General features: G+C 45.7%; 1 protein-coding gene and 1 long non-coding RNA gene across 2 annotated transcripts in view; one reads left to right on the top strand and one right to left on the bottom strand.

Moving 5' to 3' along the window:
- The window catches only part of LOC109262060 (uncharacterized), a 45,086-nt gene extending 27,322 nt beyond the window's left edge, over positions 1-17,764 (bottom strand). Inside the window, exons 1-7 of the mRNA XM_053903672.1 lie at positions 17,607-17,764; positions 7,537-7,571; positions 7,335-7,421; positions 4,532-4,588; positions 4,176-4,205; positions 740-784; positions 329-376 (exon numbers count right to left, since the gene is read on the bottom strand). Of these exons, the coding sequence (XP_053759647.1) occupies positions 329-376; positions 740-784; positions 4,176-4,205; positions 4,532-4,588; positions 7,335-7,421; positions 7,537-7,571; positions 17,607-17,638 (334 nt within the window). The 5' untranslated portion in view covers positions 17,639-17,764. The remainder of the gene's footprint in view (positions 1-328; positions 377-739; positions 785-4,175; positions 4,206-4,531; positions 4,589-7,334; positions 7,422-7,536; positions 7,572-17,606) is intronic.
- Positions 17,765-18,657: 893 nt separating this feature from the next.
- Positions 18,658-23,459, top strand: LOC128777294 (uncharacterized). Its single transcript, XR_008422533.1, has 3 exons — positions 18,658-18,906; positions 22,616-22,728; positions 23,085-23,459. It is a non-coding gene; the product is annotated as an uncharacterized LOC128777294 (long non-coding RNA).
- The last annotated feature ends 502 nt before the right edge of the window (positions 23,460-23,961 follow it).

Raw genomic sequence — 23,961 nt, 5'->3', positions numbered from 1 at the left:
TGATTGGCATTTTCAAATAAAATTTTTTTATTTAATTTTTTTGTTATTTTAGAGAGAGCAGGAGTGAGGGGCAGAGGGATAGAGAATCTTAAGCAGGCTCCATGCTCAGTTCAGAGCCCAACGCAGGGCTCGATCCCACAACCCTGAGATCATGACCTGAGCTGAAGTAAAGAGTTGGATGCTCAACTAACTGAGCCACCCAGGTGCCCCTCAAAGATAAATTTTTTAATAAATATATGTGATATGACCAGATCACAAAATTCAAAAGTACATGCCCCTCAGCGATAACAAGATCTAAAAGAATATTTTGGAACATGTAAGTTTATACCTGAATGTAAATGATCCTTGGGCAAGTCTTTATCCTCCCACTCTTGCACTGTGAAAGAGATCATCACACATGTATTGGCACAAGTCATCCACAGGGTAAGTCATGTACTACTTAAGTACCCACCTTCAGCTTCCCAACTGACAGGAGTTTAAACACGTATTTAAACACTTGCAGGAGTTAATCCAATGACACATGACACATCATGTTTGTCAATCCCACTGCAGGTCTAAGGTGTGAAAATTAGCTTGAATTTTCACATGACTTCAGTGCACCCCATCTTGGCACATAAATCTTTATGTGATCTTTTTATGCAGCAGTGAAGGCTCTGTCCCCATCCTGCAAACCTGACCCACATGTCATGGGAGAGAAACAGAGGAAACTGGCAGGGTAAGCATATTGCCTGGTTCTTACCCTGAGCAGAAGCTTCCTCAGTGGAAGACTCTCCTGGCTCCCCATCTGTGGAGACAAGAGGGGCATGAGCAATCTCTTCATTAGTTATTCCTCACCTAGGCCGGTGTCTCTCCTGGAGGGCTGCAGCCCCACTGAAGACTCCTTCGTGGCCCATCATAAATGCTTGGCTGGCGTCAGCCCTCAAGCTGTTAGAGATTAGCTTGGGAGAAAGGAATCAACATCCTATTTTAAGCATATTTAAACCGGAACTATTGTAAGACTCTCTGATACAGCATGCAGACTCCTTCCATATGGCTCAAGGCCCTATATGATCTGGCTCCCCATTACCTCATTTCCTGCCTGCCTCCCCACACCTACTGCCCTCCCGTCACTGCTTGCCATTTCTCCATCCCCAAAGCACACTCCTAACTCAGGGCCTTTGCCCATACTGTCTCCTCTTACAAAGGCTCATGCTACTCCTCCCCTCACTTCCTTGTGGTCTCTCTCAAACATCCTTGTATCTGAAAGGCTTTCCTGACAAACACATAAACACACACACACACACACACACACACACACACTCCCCTGCAAGAGGGCCTGCCTGACATACTCACTCTTCGCCCTTCATTTTCCTTGAGGGCATCTCCCCAACCAGGTACACTGTACAGTTTAGTGTTTCCTGCTTCCTGTCTCTCTCCCTGCTAGAATGTGAGCTTCATGAGGACTGTATCTCTAGGGCCTGGTAAGCGCTCAGTGACTTTTTTCTGAATGATTACAATTCCATAATACAAAAATAATATTAAGAAAGGGAACAGAGAAAGAAAAGAGAGAGAGAGAGAGAGAGGAGAGAAAGAGAGGAGAGAGAGAGAGAAAGAAAGAAAGAAAGAAAGAAAGAAAGAAAGAGAAAGAAAGAGAGAGAGAGAGAAAGAAAGAAAGAAAGAAAGAAAGAAAGAAAGAACGAGCAATAAGTTCTTCTATTATTTACACTGGCCACTAGTTGCATGAGCTTGGACTCTGCAGTTATATTACTAAGTCTCCCCATGCTTTGCCTTCCACATCTGTCAAATGGGGATTAGAATAATATCACCCCCAAAACTTAGGAACACAAATTACCATTCCCTAAGTGCTCCGTAAGTGTTAGATAACTATTATTAACTATTATTTTGCTCTGGTGATAAGCGGGACTCATTAAAAAATTCAAGAATTCTAGACAACAACATTGTCACTTATATTTTAAAGGTCTGAACAACCTTTGGGAGGGTCACCCCATGGGTAAGGCGCTCCTCAACACATATGCAAGGTCCTATGCCATCACCAATGCCCAGAAAGTACAGACGCTCCCCAGAAGAGCACTCCAGCCCAAGACACACAAGTTGCCTGATTCCTGGCCTACTGGGGCAGTATCCAGGGACCAGGGTTTATAAGACAGAAGCAGCTTTAAAAGAAAGCATTAAGGGGCCCCTGGGTAGCTCAGTCGGCTGAGTGTCCGACTTTAGCTCAGGTCATGAGCTCACAGTTTGTGAGTTCAAGCCCCACATTAGGCTTTGTGCTGACAGTGCAGAGCCTGCTTGAGATTCTCTCCCTCTCTCTCTGCCCTTACCCGTTCGCGCTCGCTTTCTCTCAAAAATAAATAAAAACACACAAAAAAATTTAAAAAAAAAACAGCATTAAGATAAAGTGGCAAACAGAGACTATAAGTATTCAGAGTCCTGGACTCAGAATACTACAGATGTGAAATACCCAAACCCTACACCACACAATCCTCCAATCATATTTCCTTAGCTACTATCCTATGAAGGATCATAAAATTATAAATTATTTATGGGCTGTATATCTACATTGTATCTCATCCACACCCCATGTTTTTCTGCCTTGGGAGCAGAGAAAGGGAAAGAGATTCGAGAATCCTAACCAGCCCGCAAATACAGAGTCTCTGACCAGGTCTTCCCAGCCAAAGTAGAGAAAAGTGATGCAATTCTCCCCAACTTGTAAATCGCAGCTTCCCTCAATCCATATGACGAGGGTGGCCCCAGAGTTCATGCCCATGAGTAGAAAGCATATCCACTCATGAGGAGGGTGAGTGGGCCTGAGCTGCCTGCTAGCCCACAGAGGAGCAAATACTCCAAGGTGGCCTACCTAGTCTTTCCACCTGACCTGAGAATGGAGGTGAATGGGTGGGTACCTCTCTGATCTCTCCTCTAACGGGAAGGATAAAAACTCTCTTTTAACAAAGAGAATACTTTTGTGGGGAGGCAGGACCCCTTACATGACCTGGGGCTCACTCCTAGGACAAGCATCCTCAGCCAGCCCACAGAAGATGCGAGGCCACTTTCACTGCCAAAGAATACCAAGAAGTCTAATCCAGCCAATGGCCAGGGCTTGTGTCTTGCTCCACACACACCCTGCTGAGAACGACCGCACCCTCCCACCCAATTTTGAGCCTATCTTGAGCCTCACCGACTCCAAATGCCTTCCTCCTAGGTTGCCTGCCCTGGTGAGGCCCTGGGCCAGGCCTAGCTTCTGCAGCCTGAGCGTCCTGCCTCCAGACTCCGTACCCCTATGGCCCTTTACCCACTTATTACCAGGGATAACATCAGAGACCTGATCCCAATGCACAGCTCTCTAATTTCATTTCTATCTTAAACCATTCTATAGAGGCTAGACTTTTGACTGCATTTTTAAAGGATGAAAATCATCCATAATGTATAGAGACCTGAGGCACACATTTTTTCTTTATAGGTATCAGCATATGACATCTCTGCAAGGGTGATACACAGATTATTACAGGTTCTTATCAATGCATAACACGATTGCAAGAAACTTACAGTTACTATCACAGGTTCCCCACTGGGAAGCTGCAGAGAGAATCAGGTTCTACACAGGACTTCCGAGTGAAGTGATTTCATTTATTTAATAGTATTACAAAGGAGCCCTCTGACTGCCTTGCTACAGTGTTCATGGGCAGATCCCAGTCTAAGAACTGGGAAAAAAATCCTACAGTAAAATAAAATCACTTAAAATAAAAGCTTAGTCACTTACAAAACTCTTGACCAAAACCGTATTTTATATTTAGAATCCATGCCCCTCAAGTGGTTTCATACTCAAGTTGCTCACAAATAACTAGAATGGCATGCCAGGAGACTCTAAACCACAAATGGTACATTTGCAGCAGCAAAGAGTTCACTCTGCTGTAATCTGTGAGCAGCGACCACCACAGAAGGAAGCCAGGCCCGCTTGTGGCCGCACTGTAGATTGCGGTCAGTGCAGATCAAGAACATATGCCACGTACTGTTAGTGCAGGGAGCTCAAATTTGCAAAACGCTTACAGAAATTTCCCAATGTTTAACTTAATTTTGCATATTAAAAGATAAAGAACAAGCAGTTGGCAACAAAGGCGATCCTTCCCTTTCTTCCTTTCAACAACAAAAAATAAAATTCAGAGGAAGGATATACTTACTTGTTTTTTCTGGTTCTGGTTCCTCATTATCTACAAAAAAAAAAAAAAAAGTCTAAATCAAATTCTCTTGACAACCAAGAGGAAACCCGGGCTAATGGGAGAATAGGTAAAATGTTTGCCTTTTGCCAATAGCAACCACTTCCTGTCTTTCTTCTTCAGCTCATCCTGTTCGGCCGCTTTGCTTGCCAGCTAGAAAGTATTTACCATGGAAGTATTTTTTTTCAGGACTTCACAAAACCACACTAGTAATGTGTCCTCACACCGTATAAGGGATGTATGCATTAGTTTAAAATACAAATAAAGGTTCATATGTTTAACTAGAATTCTATAACTTAAAAAAGACATATGTGACTCACCAGATTCACTTTCAGAGCTGTCCTCAGAACTGCTGTCCTCAGAACTGCTGTCCTTTCCTGAATAGAGGCATATGCCGGGGAAGTACACAGTGAACAAAAAATAGGAACTATTTTTTTTAATTCTGGTTCTGTGAAGTAATTTCTACATATTATTTTTTTTAATTTGAGAGAGAGAGAGAGAGAAAGAGAGAAAGAGAGAAAGAGAGAGAGAGAGAGAGAGAGAGAGAGAACCTCGAGCAGGCTCCATGCTCATCATGGAGCCTGACAAGGGGCTTGATCCCACGACCCAGGGATCATGACCAGCGCTGAAATCAAGAGTTGTAGGGGCGCCTGGGTGGCGCAGTCGGTTAAGCGTCCGACTTCAGCCAGGTCACGATCTCGCGGTCCGTGAGTTCGAGCCCCGCGTCAGGCTCTGGGCTGATGGCTCGGAGCCTGGAGCCTGTTTCCGATTCTGTGTCTCCCTCTCTCTCTGCCCCTCCCTCGTTCATGCTCTGTCTCTCTCTGTCCCAAAAATAAATAAAAAAACGTTGAAAAAAAAAAAAATAAAAAAAAAAAAAAAAGAGTTGTACACTCAACTGACTGAGCCACCCTGGTGCCCCATATTTATATATATTATAAAACAGATTCAAACTCAACTAATTTCTTCTTAATTTAATAAATTCTTACTGAGTCCAAAACTACAGTTCATATAAAAGGGGGCTGATTTTCCTTTGGAAATGGATAAAATATACTTTGTTTAAGTGGGAGCTCAAATCACACTTTGCCTGCAGTAATCATTTTATTTGGTTGTCACTCAAGTCCTACCCAGCCTTGACTTGCCCTTACTGCTCCTGTCTTCCTCCTATACTTGCACCTCTGGACAGCTCACATGCACAAGTTCAATGACACAACAGGGCAGAATTCTGGAGAGTAAATGCCACTGACTGAAGCACAGGACAAACGCAGTCCACACTATGCAACTACTTCTGGAAAGAGTAGTCCCCAAGAATGGGGACCTTGTGTCCTTGGTCTCCTTCCACTTCCTCACCCCCAACTCAGTGTCTCAGCCCATTGCAATCAGGCTTCTGTTCCCATCACTAGTTAGGAATCCTCTCCGTGATGTCCCTGAAGGACCATGAACCCCCAGAAAATGACTCCCACAGGTAGACACCTACCACCCCCTCTCACATGGCGCTCCCGTGAGGTCGGTCCTGGCTCTCCTACCTCTCTGCGTGCCCTCCGCCCACCCTGCAGCTCCTCTCTGCCACCCCCCAATTACTAACGCCCCAGCCTCCACTCCCCATTCCCAGCCTCCTTTCCACCTTAAGAGCCCTCAATCGCACCCGCTTCCCAATTGGATTCCAACCTCCACCTCCAGGGGCACCCTGACTCTCCCAGCAGACCCCAGAAGCGCCCGAGGCCTAATCTGTTAGCCAGGTTCAGCCCCCACTACCAATCCGCATTCTCTCCTCCTCCCAGTTTGCAGACACTGCCCCAGCCCCCATGCAGGATCAGGATTCAGCAAGCATATACACGGAAAGTTATTAGCATCACTCTCAAATCCTCCCTCCCTTCATCCAGAACAAAGGATTGGCAGCAGTTACATGGAGGAAAGAAAAGATTTGAGAATAATGATGAGAACAATAATGATAGTAGCTAAGAGCGGCTTTGAGTGTTCCATGTGCCAGGCACATCGATATATATATTCATGTATTTACATGTATTTACTCATTTTGTGTATATATACTTTACATATACTTATATAAAATGCTTTACGTATATTTACACATTAATCTTCACAACTGTCCAGTGATGTAAGCTGAGGCCAGTTAATTTACTTAAGCAAGACCACCACCTCCATACCATCCTCCCCTTCACCCACCCACCCCCCCCCCCCCAACTCCAGGCCAGGAAGTCTGGAGTTAAGATTTCAACTCAGGCAGTCTGGTGGGAACCTGCACTCTCAACCATGTTGTTAGACTTACAAATATGCTCATTATTACTTCAGCAGATCAACCCCCAGGAACTGGTGACTAACTGGATGTGGGTGTAGAGGGGGGAGTAGGAGGCAGGTTCCTGCATGAGAGGATGCCTGAGTGGAGGGTGAGGCACTGACTGTGTAGGAACAGGTGCTAGGAAATCAACTGATGGGACATGGCCTTGGTCCTCCAGGGCTGGAAGCATAGAAGAGTGATTTTCAACCTTGGCTGCACCATGGAATCACCTGGAGAGCTTTCCCAACACATCCAAGCCCAGGACTCAGACACTCCCTAGACCCTCTGATTTAGCTGGTCTGAGGTGGGGCCTGAATAGCAGTATTGATCTTTAAAGTCCCCAGATGACTGCAATGTGTAGCCAGGATTGAGAACCACTGGGCTAGAATCAATCTATTTTAATTACTCCCCTGCTCCCCAAATTTGAATGTTCCCCAAATAGGATGATTGCCACTCCTTCTCCAAGCCTTTACAGATACCTCCCCATTGCATGGAAGTCTCTTTCCCAGGCCCCAGGTCCAGAGTTCCCAGGGATCCATTAAGACCTAGCCCCAAGTCACTTCTGCTGAAAGTCTCCCTCACCCCGCCAAGTTAGCCATGCCTCCTCTGTGATCTACCCTATCACATTTATCCGACTGGCAAACCGAAGTCTGGAGGTCCTCCAAGGTCCCTGGAGGACCACGGCTGTGTCTTATCACCTTGATTCGCCAGTACCCATCCTGACACAGACGCTCAATGCATGAATGCACATATGCCCAGCTTAAAAGTACCAAGCAGATGGAGACAAGCCTCATAAGTCAGTTCTCTTGCTTATTAAAACTGCCACCTACCAATCTTGAGTGGTTTGGCTCCTTCTTCGGTTTCTTCTTGACCCCCATGGAAGGAGGCTGGCTTGCAGGCCAACAGCCAGTGAACGCCTGAATGGAACAAAGTGGCTGCAGTCAATAAATAATCATTTTCTAAGACTTCAAATGTTTTATACAGTATAGATTAAGTTTTTTAATAACTCAACAATGACTTAGAGTACCATACCTTTTTCTTCTGAAGAGGCATTGTGATGATCATCACTAGAGCAAGAAAAGAAAAAGACTTTTAAAAACAGATACTAGAAGCGTCTGGGTGGCTCAGTTTGTTAAGCATCTGACTCTTGATTTCAGCTCAAGTCATGATCTCATGGTTTGTGAGGTTGAGCCCCACGTCAGGCTCTGTACTGAGCATGCAGCTTGTTTGGGATTCTCTCTCTCCCTCTTTCCTGCCCCTCCCCTGCTCATGCACTTGAGCCCTCTCTTTCTCAAAATAAATGAATAAACTTAAAAACAGGATACTAATTTTACATAAAATAATTATGAAAATCTTCAAAATGATCATTATACTATGCTTCTCCAGAAATGTTGCAAATTAAAGAACTCTCTCCTTCCCCAATAGATTTCCTGGCCCTCTCACTCTCCACCTATGGCCTGACTCCATGCCAAACACTCAATGGAGCTTATCAAGTGTGCACCTGATGGACTTCTTGTCCTGTCACACCCTGGGGAGACATCACAGCACCTTTAAGATTCACAGTATTGCCCATCCACGCCCAGCCATCTGGCTTTCCTCTGTCACCTCTCCAGGAACACAATCCTAACTCCAATCCTGCACTGGCCTCTAGACCCTCCATCCAGTTCGGTGAGTCACCCTCCTTCTCCCAGGTCGTCTCACTCTGCTTCTCTGGCCTCCTCCCTCAGATATGGCACTCTGAGTACTGAGGGTGCACATAGCTCCCCCGTAAGTAGGTCTCTCCTTTGTCCTCACCAATGCTGAACTCTCTGTGCCCTACATGCAGCAGTCTCACAAGAGAACACATGATCTCCATTCTCCTCCCTATTTTCCCCTAGACTCAAAGCCACCTGGCTGCTGCTCTCCCACGTTACCAGTGACTACTGCCCAAAAGACCCAGTGGGCCTCCTCAGTCCTTAGTGACCACTGTCTCATTAGACCAAGGTGACAGGCTTCTCCACAGCTTCCACGTCCCTTCTTACCTGGTCTGCCACCACTTCCCACCTCCCCTGTTGCAGTGACCTCTCTTCTCTGTGTGCTTCATCCCCTGGCCCCATCTGCTCCAGCCTCTGGAGCATAGATATAACCCAGAAGCACATCTGTGCACCCTCCTCTTCCCACTCCTCACACTGCCTCGGGGCTCACCTTCATGCCAACATTTCAGAACCTAAATCCGCACCTCCTTCCCAGGCCTCTCCTTGGAGTTTTAGGTGCCTGGGACCTGGTGGTCACTTCAGCACTTTAAATTAAATACGGTCAGCACTTAACTAATCGTTGCTTTCCCTCTTCATGAAAACCTGCTCCTCCTGATCTGCCTTTGCAGAGAATTCCATCCCTAGATCACCCACCTGGAACCAGCCAGCACCAGCTCCTACCCTCTTTTCCTCATCGGGCAGCTGGTCCTTGTCCTCCTGAGCCTCCCTCTATATATCTCTCCAATCTGCCCCCTCCTCAACACACGCTGTCTCTATCTCAGTTCATGTGTGTACTCACTCACTGGGGCGCTATTTCTCTCTCTCTCTCTCGCTCTCTCTCTCTCTCTCTCTCATTGGTTCTCACCACCTGGTTAGCTGATTGTAATTTCCTCATAAATATTATATATAACTACAGTCTCACTTTCTTGGCTTACCCATCATGTGACCATCAGTGAGGTCTAATCATGTCCTTGTTTACACCCTTCTGTGCTTCTCACTGCTTTGTGGCTAAAGCCTAAGTTCCTTAGCAGGGCACACAAGGACCTCCACCCTGCTCCCTGGTCTCCCACCCTAAGTGGTCCCCCAGAGTGAAAGATCTTCAGTGTCCCAAGCACACCCTGGCTAACACACACACACACACACACACACACACACACACACATCTCACTCTATCATTATCCCCCACACAGGGTCACTGCCTCTGGCCTTCCAAGTCATGTACCCCAACTTTGGGTGCTCCATGGACACATGCTATGATGTTAGGTCACCCCCTGGAGTTGTAAGTGCATGTAAATGACACCCTGCCCTCCCGCTGATGTCAAAACTCCTACTCATCCTTTAAGAAGAGCACTTCTCGAATTATGGTCTGAGGAACATTAGAACTATGGGAGGTGACTTCCAAAAACAGTTTTTCTGGGCCCACTGAATCAGAATCTTTGATGATTCTGAAGAAAACAATGATGCTATTTGCACTTAGAGTGTTTAAAATCTTTATTTTCTCATTTAATCACCCCAATAAGCCTGTGAAGGCCATTTTACAAATGCAGAGAGTGAGGCTCAGACAGGTTACTTAACTCCCTCAGGGCCACAGAGCTAACAGCTAGAAAAGCAGCACTTGACTCTAGGCCATTAGAACTTCTAAGCCCATGTACTTGCCTGCTACCAGGCCTTCCGTCACTGCCCGCCACTCCACCCCCAACCCTCAACCCTGGTGGTAAACTGAGGGTGACGACGGCTAAAGCAGTAGCAGACCAACCGCTTTCCCTTCCCTCCTCTTCACCCCCAAGTTATTTGGGATCCCAGACGTGGTAAACCTCCTCGACTCAAGATTTTACACTGGTAAGCTTCCCCAAGTATTTGCTATTTCCCAAATTCCACGACTCTAGGAGATACACACATTCTCATTTTCAGACTTAAATCCTCTCATTTTTTAATCCTCAACTCCTGCTCAAAAGGTCGGGCGGTGGTGGTGATCCTGTAATTGGGAAATGCTTCAAGAAACTAAGAATGGCTAAAATATGGTCTTTAGTGAGACGCATAAAAGAACAAGTCAACCATTACATCTTTTTTCCTCTAGACTCATGCCTCTTATAATGCAGTCGCTATGCTTTTTAATTTGAAAATAATTATGCGAACATGGATTGAAAGTTAGCCATTCATATTGCACAAAATATGCCTGGTTAAAACCCACTTCTGTGTCCTCAACAAAACCATGCTTTCCTCTTCACTAGCGCTTTCATTTTCCCCTTTCTACAGCTGCTTATCTCTGTTTCCAGACATATATACATCTACTTAGATATTAGAACTTTTGCTAAAACCCAGAAAGCCTCTGTATAAAATCCTTTATTTTCTCCATGAAGTGGATGAGAGTGAGTGGTGTCTGAGATGAGATTAGTGGCCAGACACTCAGGGGGAGCAACTCAGGGGGAGCAGCTCAGGGGGAAGGGCTTAGACCCGACGAGGAGGAACCCGCCCGCAAGGCAGCGCACCTGCCCAGTCCAGCCACGTGGAGGAGGCAGACCCTAGTGGACCCACAGGGCTCCTTACCACTACACGAATGCTAGGTCCCCACACTCTCTTTTGCCATGTGCATTGCTCTAACGTAAAACCACAGCAACCATCGAGAGATAGCACCCATTCCATATATTCTCAGTGTAATTCAGGGACTGAAGATAAGTTGGAAAGGGGCACAGACATTTACTTAGCATTTAAAGCTCCTTAAATTTTGATCTGGACTTAATCATTATTATTAGGTAAAATTTTATTGCAGTTCCAACATCAACAGCAAATATAAATGCTGCCTCATACCTATGAGCTTCCCAGGATTAGTACAGCCCCTTTCCCTTACAGGAGGGGGGGAAACAAACAAAAACACCCTGCATCTTGGCACAGTAAAATCCCTGAGCTGCTACAGGACTGAAAGAACAGGCTTGAAACCTCAAAGGGCTGATATTCAATGAGGGTATTTATTGCATGTTTGTTGGGAAATGTGGATAATATTAAAATATGTGTGGCCACCCACGTGGCTCAGTCAGTTAAGCGTCCAACTTCGGCTCAGGTCATGTTTCATGTTTCATGAGTTTAAGTTCGAGCCCTACATTGGGCTTGCTGCTGTTGGCAACAGAGCCCGCTTCGCATCTTCTGTCCCCCTCACTCTCTGCCCCTCCCCAGCTCATCCTCTCTCAAAAATAAATAAATCTTTAAAGATAAAATAAAATAGTCAAATATGTGCAAATGGATAAAACCAATTATTGTTGGAATTAAGTCACAGCTGCAACGAAATGAAACCTGAGAGCAACACCAAATTCTCACATGGGTGCAGTTACCTTAAAAGTTCCAAAGCGCTTTCAAACTCATGAGAGCACCAGCTCCTCATACCAGCTCTGCCAGGAAGCAGGAAGCAGGGCCAGTACTGCCATCCCCACCTGCAGATGAGGACACTGCCGCTCGGGAGGTATTGAGTCACTTGGCTGAGCCGGCACCGGCTGGTGAAGGGTGAGATGCAACTAGAACTCAAGAATCCTAACCTCTGAGGAAGCCCGTTCTCCAACCTCAGCACCCGGCTTGACTCTGTGCCACCTGGACAGGTTGATATCAGGCATCGGAATGATTTCACCCAAATCTGGCTCAAGAAGTAATAATTCTCCACTTAATTTGTTTTTAACAATCCTTAAGGTAAAAATAAAACCTTAATATGACAATGGCCTGTATTTATTAGATGTTTACCGTGTACTGGAAATTCAGCCAAAGACTTGGCATGCGTCGATCAGAGCTTATTTAATCATCACGACAATCTTTCAAGTGCCGGTCACTGGACTAGCATTATCTCCATTTCACAGGTGAGGAAATAACACTCAGAGATCTTGAGTAACTTACCCAAGAATCCGGGTCCATCTGATTGCAGAGCCCAAGCTTTTATCAATACCTTTTTACAACCAAAAGCAAAAAATTCTGCCAAGCAGATGACAGAGCACCAGTCTCTCTTCCTACTAAGGTTCCTACTGCCTGTGAAGGTAATTTTCAAATATAGGAAAGACTTTTTTGGTATAATTAAATCCATAATAAGCCCCAAATCCTCCTCTAACTAACTTTTCACCAGAATGAAACCAACCAGTATCTTACCCCTTTCAGCCCCTATTAACCTTCTAGAAAACGGACCATAAAAAGCAAAGTAAAACCTATAAGCAAATGGGTTAAGGAAAGTGGAAAAGAGTTTATGTTAGCCACAAACTAGAGTTAATCATGAAATAACTATATTTCCTAGGGAATAACCCCAATGCAATCAATATTCTCTGTAATACAGATTTCTTTTTTATCAACTCAAATTAACAAACATCTAATTATTTACCGTACAACAGGTGCTGTGCTAGGCAGAGGGGATATAAAAGTAACACAAGACACATGAACTTTGTTCCCATGGAGCACCCTAATGGAGAAGGGAGACTAATCAGAAAACAAATACATATGTATATGATGCCAGAAGAGCAAAATAAAAACATAAGCTATAGGTTAGCCCAGAGCAGGCTATGAGAACAGGAAGAACTGAGCTCTGATGCTAAGATCACAAGCATGTGACTAACAAAACAGCCAATTAAACCATGATGCTAAGGCCATCTTGCATTTTCAAAGAGTGCTGCCTCCCCACAAACAGAATCCTCTAGTTGTTAGGCTCAGAAAAAGCTGCAAATGAAAGGAACCCACAGGATCTTCCAATCCAATACATCATTTTACAAGAGGAGATGGGAACCTAGGAGAGGGTACGTGGATAAATAACCAAAATCACACAACAAGTTATAAGCAGAGACAATCTCCCAACTTGTCTCAGGTCTTGGTTTTCTCATCAATTCACTCATTCAACTAACACATGTGGAGTATGTGCCAGATACGAGTAAACAAAGCAACAAAACCCATCAGCCTGATGGGGAAGCCTGACTTCCTGTATCTGAGACAAAAAGTGCTTTGAGAGAATGACAAGAGAGCTCCTCTATGATTGAGGAATTGGGGAGGGCTCCCTGGGAAAGTGACATGTAAGCTGGGCCACAAAGGACAAGTAGAAATGGACAAGAGGGAAGAAATGGGAGTAGTGGGGGCAGCTCCTGTCTGAGACAGGAAGGAGTTGATCAAGGTCCAGGAACAGGGGGAGAGCAAGTGTGGTCAGAGGGAAAGAAGCAGGAGATGAGGAAGGTCAGGGAGGTGGACAAATCCTAACTCTATAACCAAACTGATAGCAACTGCCAGGATGCAAAGTGGCAATTATTCAGTCTGCTGAGTAGTCTCTGCATTTCCACCCTGGGAAGATTTAAAACTTGAAAGCGGAGGAAGAAGTCAATAGTACAGGTCCCCAAACCCACTGTCCTCAGCATCTCACATGGGGACTTGCCTAAACTTGTCAGAACCGACCCCCTGACAACTTGCAGGTTCACACACTGCTTGTATTGAGCCCAGAAGCCTAAGACTTTCTCTAAAGAAAACCTCAGTCCCCCAGACCATAAGAGCCAGCCAAGCCCAAGGCCTTGTAGTACTAGGTGACAAAAACCTTCCAGGGGGTTACTTATTCTTAAAGCACACTCCAGGGAAACTGCCTTCATTCAGAACTGTGCTCTAGAAGCCAACAGCCCCCCTCCATACAAGCCAGGACAGAAAGACTTCCTCTGAGGCAAGCCCTCCACGACTAGCCCTGGGGTAGATGAAAGACTCAACAAAGGGAAGGTAGAGAGAGGAGGGCAGGAGAGATGTGGGTACCCTGGGCCACCAGCTGTCCATCCCTTTGGGGATACTTCCCAAACCAAGCTGGTTTCCCATCATGACCTAGTTTCTTTTCTTCTTTCTTTTCTAAAGATCACCACTTCCAATCAGCTTACTCACGAAAGAAGCCATCCCACGGTTTTTTTTTCTTCTATGTTTAGGTCACTGAATGAGAACACAGTCTTCAGTCCCTCCAAAGGTACTTAGCGCTAGCAAAGATGAAAAATCCACAGGGCTGGCTCACCCAGCCGGCTCCTTCACCTACCCCTATCCCTTTTTAGGTTACTCCAATAGGAAAAAATAATGGTGAAACTGGTAGGCCTTTGGGTATTGAAAGGCTGAAGGATTGATTGCACATTTTTTGTAGTAGGCAACAACTGGAAACTACCATGCTCATCAAGAGTAGAATGGATCAAAAAACACGATACAATCGTAAAATGGAATACTGTAAACAATGAAAAGGAAGGAACTACTTACACACAACAATGTGGATCACTCTCACAAATGTAGTGTCACATAAAATAAGCCAGGCATGAAGATTATATGCCGTATGATTCTATGTTTATAAAGTTTACAAACAAGCAAAATTAAGCTCTCTTTCCTTTAGGGAGGAGAAATACGACTATGAGGGACTGGAGAGTGAGAGGGGCTTTGGGGTGCCATGTTTTAGTTCTTGACCTGGGTTGTGTTTACATAGACGTGTTCTCTTTGTGATATGTCACTTAAGAAGCTTGTGTTTTCTACATGATTGTGTACACACACCCACCCACCCACGCACCCACATACACACAAGGGATTTTCATCATCTTCGGAAAGGAAAAGTAAAGTATTTAGAACTTCAGCTTTACAGGCCACAGTGGTGAATGGAGGATGACCCCGGCTGGTGCGAGAGCAAGGTAAACCAATGCTAAACTGCATTGGGGATATGGCCTAAAAGGCAGCTATGGGGTGACAGGAATTGGGGGGGAACAGTTTTGAGGTTTATTCCCTTCTTCCTTCTTATAACTATCAATGAGAACTTTGCATAATATACTCCAAAGGGAAGTGGGGCCAGCAGAGAAAAGGACTGGAACCAAGCTAGAACATTTCTAACAGTGAGAAGAGAAGGAGGGTAGGCGGAAAAGAGAAAGAAATCGTAAGTGCCCGGGGTGGACAAGAAGGACAGCTTGCCTGAGCTGACGATGTATGCGGTAGGGGAATTCCCATGAGTCAGCCCTGGAGAAGGAATCACTTCTCTGTTCCCCTCCCTGAGCCAACAACATCTGATATACACCTGGATTAATGGGGTTATTGCACTGCTCTGCTGTAATTTATTTACAAGTCTGGGAACTGAAAAGAAACAAAAAGATGTGAGTTAGGGCATGTGTATAGCCAAGGATTCCATATCCCCAGCATCCAACACATGGTTTGGCATATAATTTGCACTGAAAAAAAAAGTTCACTGACAAAGAAATGAAAGAATATGGTAGACATAGAGATTCTCTATTCCTCAGTATTTAACAAATCTATAACAAACAGCTTACAATGCCAAAAAATGTGAGAATGGAATCCTGTGCAGCTACTAAAAATTACAAGCAACAATAGCCATCATCTGTAGGGTGCTTTACATAAGTTTACAGAGACAATTTGCACCTCACCCTTGTCTGATACAGAATTATACCGACTTTGTTGCCATACTGAAACATGAAAATGACACATTAGCAACAATCTCCCTGAGAGGCCAGAAAGATCAGAGATGGTGAACTAACAGGTTTTCATGGAAAGAGGTAGGGCGGGTCCATATCTCACAGAAATACCAGGAAGGGCTCGTATTTCTGGGTGGCCAGCAGAAAAGTTCAGTTAGCTCTGTTTGTGTAAATAACTGTGTTAATTTCACATACTATATTTCATTTCACTTCCTCTCTTTATTGTTTTCTTTTAGGGGGGACTTTACTTTTAGCCATAATTTAATTCAAAAGTTCTCTTTAACAATTATTCCCAAGACTTACTGTTGGGTGAAGCCCTCTAAAGAAGTGTTTTTGATGTTCAATGTGGACTCAGTCTGTGTCCCACCGTGGTTTTATTCATGAGCCTTACGTCAAGAAATCAAATAGTAAAACCTATCTGCACACAGACTTTTCCGGGCTGCCTTGCTGATTGCAACAGTGTTTTAAAGAAAGGACAGTGGCAGAAAAACAAACCTCTCTCCACCCTGTGAGAAACTGGGCCTAATGTTTAATGATTCACAAAAAACTGAAGTCGTGGACACTTTAAACCTTGGCAGTCTCTCCTTGCTCTAGTTGTTCGTGCAGAAACTTTGTTGTGCAGCAGTGACTGTCCTAAAAGAAAATTTTCTGCAGGCTGAATCTTTGCTGAGCGTTTCTGCCTACTTGGGGTCACTTCCTGCAAGCACTTAACTGCAATTGAGAGGATTACCTAAAGTATATATTTCACAAACCGCCCATCACATGCCTTACTGAAACACTACATCCAATGCTAAAAGCCTCCTTTTGCAGATGACAGTAACTCTGGAGAACACGACCACAATACCGTTAGAGCGTCCCAAAACTAGCTCTTAATAAACATTCCCATGTAAAAAGCAGCTGCTTTTAAAGGTCTGTGGAACGCTGGTGACAAACAGAGGCACTGGCTACCTTTACAATAATAGAAATCCTTCAGGCTTATACTGATTTGAGCCTTCTGTGCGTGAGGCATTGTTTTAGTGCCACATTGGGCATGATGGACTGCCTGCCGCGGGGTAGAGCCTCCACACAAGGGCAAAGGGGGGCGTTAAGGGAACTAATCCTGCCCTCGATTCAAGCCATTTTAAAGCTAGGGAGCCCAAGCGCAGACAGTGCTCAACAAAACCTCGGACATCCGCCCGGAGCGACCGCCCAAGTCCTCCTCCAGGTGCAGAGGGTGCAGGGGCTCCCAAGAGCGGAAGCCCAGGAGCTAGGGGCAGATGAGGACAGCAGAAACCCAACCTCGGGGGGCGGAGAGTCACCCGCGGAGGCGGGAAGAGCGCGAATCCGCCCGCGGGGAGCAAGGGGGCGCTGCAGCGCCACCTGCCCTCCTCCGCACCCGCAGGCCTCCCGCAGCCGCCTCCACCAGGAGGATGTGAATAAATCGGGCCCACCTGACACCGCCGCAGCGCGGGGGAGCTAGGTGCCGGGGGAAAACGCGGCAGCAGGGAGCTGCAGCGCCGCCTGTAGGCCCCGCCTCCGGGCCTTGAGCGCGGGGCCTCCGGAGCTGCGCGCCGCCGCCTCTCGCGCGGGCACCTGCGCGCGACCCCGGCGCCGCCTCCCTTACGCAGGTGCGGTGCAGTGCACCCAGACCCCCGGCCAGGGATAGAGGGTTGGGGTAGAGCATGGGGGGAGCCAACGCTCCCCCCATGCTCTGTGCCCGCGCGGGGCAGGCGGCGCCACCGAAGTGAGCTTTGTTTGTGTGGCCGGAGCGGGGGTGCCTGGACGGGAGTGGAGTCCTCGCCCCCTCCCCCGCAAGGGCAAGGACAGAGCCCCGGGAGGGGTGGGGGTGCTCAAGGGGGCAGAGCTTCTGTTGCAACGCGTCGTTGTTGGGCCCAGCCGGCCCCCATCCCGCTCTGCCCTTTCTCCTTCCGAATCCCCCGACCTCCGCAGATGCGCTCACCTGCTCTCCACGACCCCCACGCCGCGGCTCATCGTCGCTCTGCCGCTGGGAGGGGGCGCCACGCGCGCTCCAGGCTCCGCGCCCAGTGCAAGCCGGGGCGGCTGCAGGAGGGGCTCGCGTGCTGAGCGCTGCCCGGCACACTCGGAGGCTGCCGACGCTGCGGGGGGAGGGAAGAGGGCGAGCGAGAGCTACCGGGGGAGGGGACTGACTGGGAGGGGGTGCCGGGCGCGCATCCGCAGCTGCAGCCGCAGTCTGAGGCTGCCGGGGCTCCGGTAACGGAAACGCACGCTTGCCAGCGGCCCGCGCGTGCACACTGGCGTGCACACCAGCGTGCACACTCGCACACTTGCGCAAATCCTCCTAGCCTTTGCTGCTTGTCGGCGCCCTTGCCCGAAGGGAACTCGGCTTGATGAGACTAAGCTGAGGCTTCTGTGAAGGAGAAGGACAAGGGCCATTCTTTCTGGAGGGATCAGAGAACTCATGGCACCATGATTAGGGTTAGCTACTCCTGTATCTGAGAATTTTCACTGGGGACCACGAGATACCCGCCCAAGGTGTTCCCCGATTTGCTTCTTAAGATCTATAACCCCCCTGAAATTCTAGGTCAAGTTTTGTATCCAAAGTACGGGTGCCTGGAGTGAGGTGCCACAGCTTTCATCCGATTAACAGCTGCGTGACCCGTCCCCCCCCCCAAACCGTGAAGGTGTATGGATTAAATCAGCGGTTCCCAAACTTTGCAATGCATTAAATCACCAAGGGAGTTTTTTGTTTTGTTTTGTTTTGTTTTTTTTAAATCGCAATGCCCCAAGTAGTATCCCGCACCAATTAATTCGGTGAAGTGGGACTCAGGCATCAATAGTTTTAAAGTTCCCACGTGATTCCAAAGCTCGGGAAAGTGTGGGAACCACTGCTTAGACTGTTGGTGACCCTCACCACACTGTTCTCTTTCATTCCATTTTTCAGTATGGTTGCTCGTCTGTCTTACATGAAGTGGTGGGTGTCACAGGCTCTAGCCCAGGTTTGGCTCTCAGTAGTGCTCACTATAGGGTTATTCAGGAAGGCGGCAAAGGCAGAATCCAGGATGGGCTGTGTAACTTGCAGCCTTCTCTTTGTTGTTTCTGGAATTCTCCACAGACTGAAATACCCCTGAGCTCATGGAAATGGCCTCATGTAATGCCTGAAGCTGGGGGAGATGGCTCATTGCAGCTTGAAGAGACCTCTCTGTCTTTTAGATTCCTCCAAAAGTCTCAGCCCCCCACCTGCCTCACTGTGACTCAAAGGTCCTGTGCTGGCAGTGTGGGTGAGTACAATGAAAGTCCTAGCCCCTACAGGTGGAGCACCCATGAATCCAACACCATAGTAGGTACTTATATATTCTAAGAAAGAACTGACCTGGGGCACTGTTATTGGGCCTTGATGTTCTCTTTGTTGAACATAAACAATTTCACAGAACATCAACATCAGATATGGCCTCTCTGTGACCATGATGGATCAAGACAAGAACAAGACCACTATGTAATCTTGTCTGAACACAGACAAAATGTGAACATTGTCCAAGCCACAAAATACCAAACATAGCTATCCTGGCTAATAAAAATGACTGCTGCTTCTTGGCCAGTCACAGCCTTAGCCTCACTCTAGTCTGCCCTCTCTATGGATAACATTTATGAAGATACATATTCGTATAACTACCCCTGCTTTCTTAAGCCTGCCCCCTAGTTAGTTAATAAAAGCCCAAATCCTTTAATAATATATTCTCACACCCTCTCACTGAGACACCTCCAAGGTTTCCCATGGTGTGCATTTCCCTCACTGTAGTGAATAATCCAGCTTGTATAACTATAGGTGCATTCCAAGTGGTCTCTGGGCAAAAGGATATTAAAAACAAATTATCTTATTTAATCATCGCAGTAACAGCACAAGGTAAATATTATACTCTCTTTACATATAAGCTACCTTCTTATAGATCATATAACTGGAACTCACACAGGGCTACCAGCTGTTAGTGGAGAGCTTGTTCACGTTCACATGGGCTTGTGGGGAACCAGGCTGGTATGTTGCTTACCCACACAAACTTTGGCTTCCAGATATGCCTGAGCTCTAACCCCAGCTCTGCCCTCTTCTAGCTATGGGAATTTGAGCAAGTTATTTAACTTTTCTCAACCTCAGCTTCCTTGCCTACCCCCCAAAAAGCGGGGGGGGGGGGGGGTATCTAGGAACTGGTATTTTTTGAGATATAATTGTTATATAAAATTGTATTGATTTCAGGCATACAATGTAATGATTCAATATTTGTATATATTGTGAAACAATCACCACGATAAGCCTAGTTAACATCCATCACCACACATAGTTACAAATTTTTTTCTTGTGATAAGACACTTTAAGATCTACTCTCTTAGCAGTTTTCAAATATATAATATTTGAATCAAATATATAGTACGTTATAATTAACTACAAGAAATACACATATTTTTTATAGGCTCCCCAGGTGGCTCAACCCAACACCACACCCTAGTTTGGGATCTCCTGGCCCTATCTCCTTTTCCCTTCTTCCCATTCACTTCTCAACCAATTGTAATATCGTTTTTGACCCACTCCCTGCTCTTGCTAAGGTCACCAGTTACCTTACAGATGCTAGATCTGAGGTCCCCTTTTCCATATGCCATTGACTCACTTGACTATTTTCCCCTTCCTGAAATTCTCCCTCTTTGGTTTCCAGGAGGCCTACAAGGTATGATAAGCAACTGAGGCCCAGAGAACGGAAACCCTTTTTTTCTTCTTTTAATGTTTATTTGTTTTTGAGAGAGAGAGCCAGGGAAGGGCAAAGAGGGAGGGAGACAGAGGATCCAAAGCAGGCTCTGCACTGTCAGCAGAAAGGTGGATGTAGGGCTCTAACCCACGAACCGTGAGATCATGACCTGAGCCGAGGTCAGACACTTAACCAACGGAGCCGTCCAGGCGCCCCAAGAACTGAAACTCTTGATCCAAGCCTGTAAGGCACTGGAGACTGAAAACAACCATGTGAGTGAGCTTGGAAGTGGAGCCTTCACCCCAGTTGAATCTTTTCATGACTGCTAAGCCACTTCCAGATTCCTGACCCACACAAACTATGAAATAATAAGTGTCTGTTGTTTTAAGCTGATAAATTTGGGGGGAATTTATTATCCAGCAATAACTAATACAAACAGGAAACAAGATCCTATGGTTAGTGCAGTAGAATCACATCATCTGCACTTCAACTTGGGTAAGTTCAGCCTTACTTGGTCTGCAAAAGAGGGACAGAGAACAATTCTGCCTGCTATGCCAGTGAAATAAGATGATGAAATGAAAGAGGTGAGTCTGGTTTCATTAATCAGTCTCTGTTCCAGTCCTGGGCATCTCTCACAGAGGAGAAAGCCTTTTTTTTTTTTTTTTTTAATACAATTTATTGTCAAGTTGCCTAACATACAGTGTATACATTGTGCTCTTGGTTTTGGGGGTAGATTCCCATGATTCATTGCTTACATACAACACCCAGTGCTCATCCCAACAAGTGCCCTCCTCAATGCCCATCACCCATTTTCCCCTCTCCCCTGTCCCCCTCCCCCCATCAACCCTCAGTTTGTTCTCTGTATTTAAGAGTCTCTTATGGTTTGCCTCCCTCTCTGTTGAAAACTATTTTTTCCCCTTCCCTTCCCCCATGGTCTTATGTTAAGTTCCTCAAGTTCCACATATGAGTGAAAACATATGATATCTATCTTTCTCTGACTGACTATAGAGGAGAAAGTCTTTGATGTGTTGTTCATATTTTTAACTATCCATGTTTTGTACAAAGTGGGAAAAATGAGGCTAATTCACTGACTTGGGTGTATAATGTAGTCAAAATGACCCCTGACATCCCTTAACTCCTTAGGACCTGAACCCAAGAGTTCCCCAAGCAAAGAATAGTACTGACCTTAGGCCAGTGCCAGCCCTGGGAACTTGCTTCAGAGGGCCCTACCATGGCCCTCCGCTATTTGCACCTTCCACAGGAGGAGCAGTCAGTGAGGCCCAAGGGATGTGTCCTAGAGACTGTTCCTCCCCCACCCCAACTTGTAGACCAAACTCAAGGGATGAGAGACCCTGAGTTCCCTGTCCAAACGGCATTAAGCCCACTTCTAGGCCCTACATAGGCCTTTTCCCCAAGTCCAACTTTCTATGGATGGAATATACCACCAGAATGCACATGCCAGGGCAAGGGGACACCAAAGACAGCTGCTTAAAGGGATATGGATGGAGCTTGGGTGGTCCACATGGGAGCTGAGTGGTCCACTTATGTGTACAAAGCCCCTCACCATGTGGACAAAGCAAGCAGTGGAAAAACAAGAGGGTGGCCTATGGACTCTGAGCCAGCTCACCTAATGCTGTCTTATACTGGTGTTGGACTCCGAGAAGGCTAACTTTACCTGACCTTCAATGTCATTTTACAGGAATATCTGTCAAGTCAGGAAGACAGAATATATTTCTTTTTAAATTTTTTTTAATGTTTATTCATTTTTGAGAGGGAGACAGAGCATGAATGGGGGAGGGGCAGAGAGAGAGGGGGACACAGAATGTGAAGCAGGCTCCAGGCTCCGAGCTGTCAGCACAGAGCCCAACGCGGAGCTCGAACTCACGGACCGCAAGATCATGACCTGAGCCAAAGTCGGATGGTTAACCAACTGAGCCACCCAGGCACCCCAGGAAGACAGAATATATTTCATTTAACAGTGTGTTAACTTGCTTTATACCTTCTAAATATTTGGACATATTACATATTGATAGTCATTAGTACTGCAGCCCTGAGTCCTGCAAATGATTAGGAAGCCCTGGCCAAGAACTAAATTGCTTGCATTCACTTCAGTTTGCTCTAGTTTTGGTTTCTCTTTGCCATAGGAAGTGGAGGCCAAGGCATCATTTGAATGGGAGAGGACAGCAATGGGATGAAGTGATTACTTTTCCATCCCCTTTTATTTAAATGTATTTGTTTATTATTTTCCCCAACACAGGTGTGTCTTCTCTCTCTGAGGTCCAAATGGAACTTGTCCTTGGGAACCCCTATTGTTAAAGCACATGCTTGGATTCTTTGTATTTTGTGGAGGTTGTTTAACCCTTTCCTCAAGTAAGTACTCATCCCACTTGGCAGTGTTCATTCCAGACCATTTTCCCCAAATCTTTGTATATGTTATAGAAAATACCATTTTTATGCATTTGTCTCAAAAATTGGGTGATATGTGCGCTGTTTTTCAGTTTGTTTTTACTCTACAGTATATCTCAAAGTCTGTCCATCTTAAGAACAAATTCTGCCATTTATATATTTACTTATTTTTTTAATATATTTATTTATATTTCTATTTGATTTATATAATTTTGTTTATCTCATTTGGATACTAAAGATACTATATGAAACTTGTATGTGAGTCATGCAGGCTTTTAGATTAAACAGTAAGTTTATTTATCTTAATTTTTGGAGTATAGAGTGTTAGTGGACAGAGATTTGAAGAGCGAGAATTTCCTGAAGACATCTTGGAGAATTCCTTAAATATTGTAATATCGGGGTGAGAATCACTTATTGAAGCTGTGAATAGGAGAAGACCAGCCATTTCCTGATTTAAATATGGCAAAGACTACTCAGTTTTCTCTCCATATCTGGTTTCTCTGTGTCATAGACTCTTATCTTCTGTATCAGGCCTGGAAAAGCAGATGTGGCCAAGATATCAACACTAAGAAGTTCTTTGGCTGCTGACATTAGCCAGTGGAAATCTTTAATTATATATTCAAACAACTCTTGGTTTTTTTTCTGAAGGCCATCGATACCTTGGGGTTCGCAATGTTTGTTTTCTAAAGTGAGGGCGTCTAATTTTTTGCTGAAGGTACCTTTCATGGCCTCTTAGGGCTTGCTATGAATCTTTCCTCCAACTGACAAAACATGCAGTCCTCTAGGTTCCACGGAGAAGGGTGTTGGCCACTGCTCTGCTATCAGTCAGAACCCACCATGGTACATGTTCATTCCAGTGAAACATACCACAACAGGGACCTTTCCCCAAAACTGACAGACTTCCAGCATTCAAGTTAAATCATTTATCTAGAAGAATCTTTATTTAGTTGTAATGGACTTCATGTTTGTGTCCCCCATCCACACACAAAATTCAGATGTAGAAATCCTACCCCATAATGTGGTGGTAATAAACGTAGGGTTTTTAGGAGGTAATTAGATTTACATGAGGCCCCCCCCAAAATGAGAGAAGTGTCCTCATAAGAAGAGGAAGACACCAGAGTTCCCTTTACATCTTGTGAGGAAATAGCAAAAATGACTATCTGCAAGCTAGGAAGAGAACTCTCACCCAATCTGCTG

Source organism: Panthera pardus, unplaced genomic scaffold (assembly GCF_024362965.1).
Source record: "Panthera pardus isolate Hobbes unplaced genomic scaffold, ASM2436296v1 HiC_scaffold_16, whole genome shotgun sequence".
NCBI lineage: Eukaryota > Metazoa > Chordata > Mammalia > Carnivora > Felidae > Panthera > Panthera pardus.
This window is presented reverse-complemented; position numbering and strand designations above follow the sequence as displayed.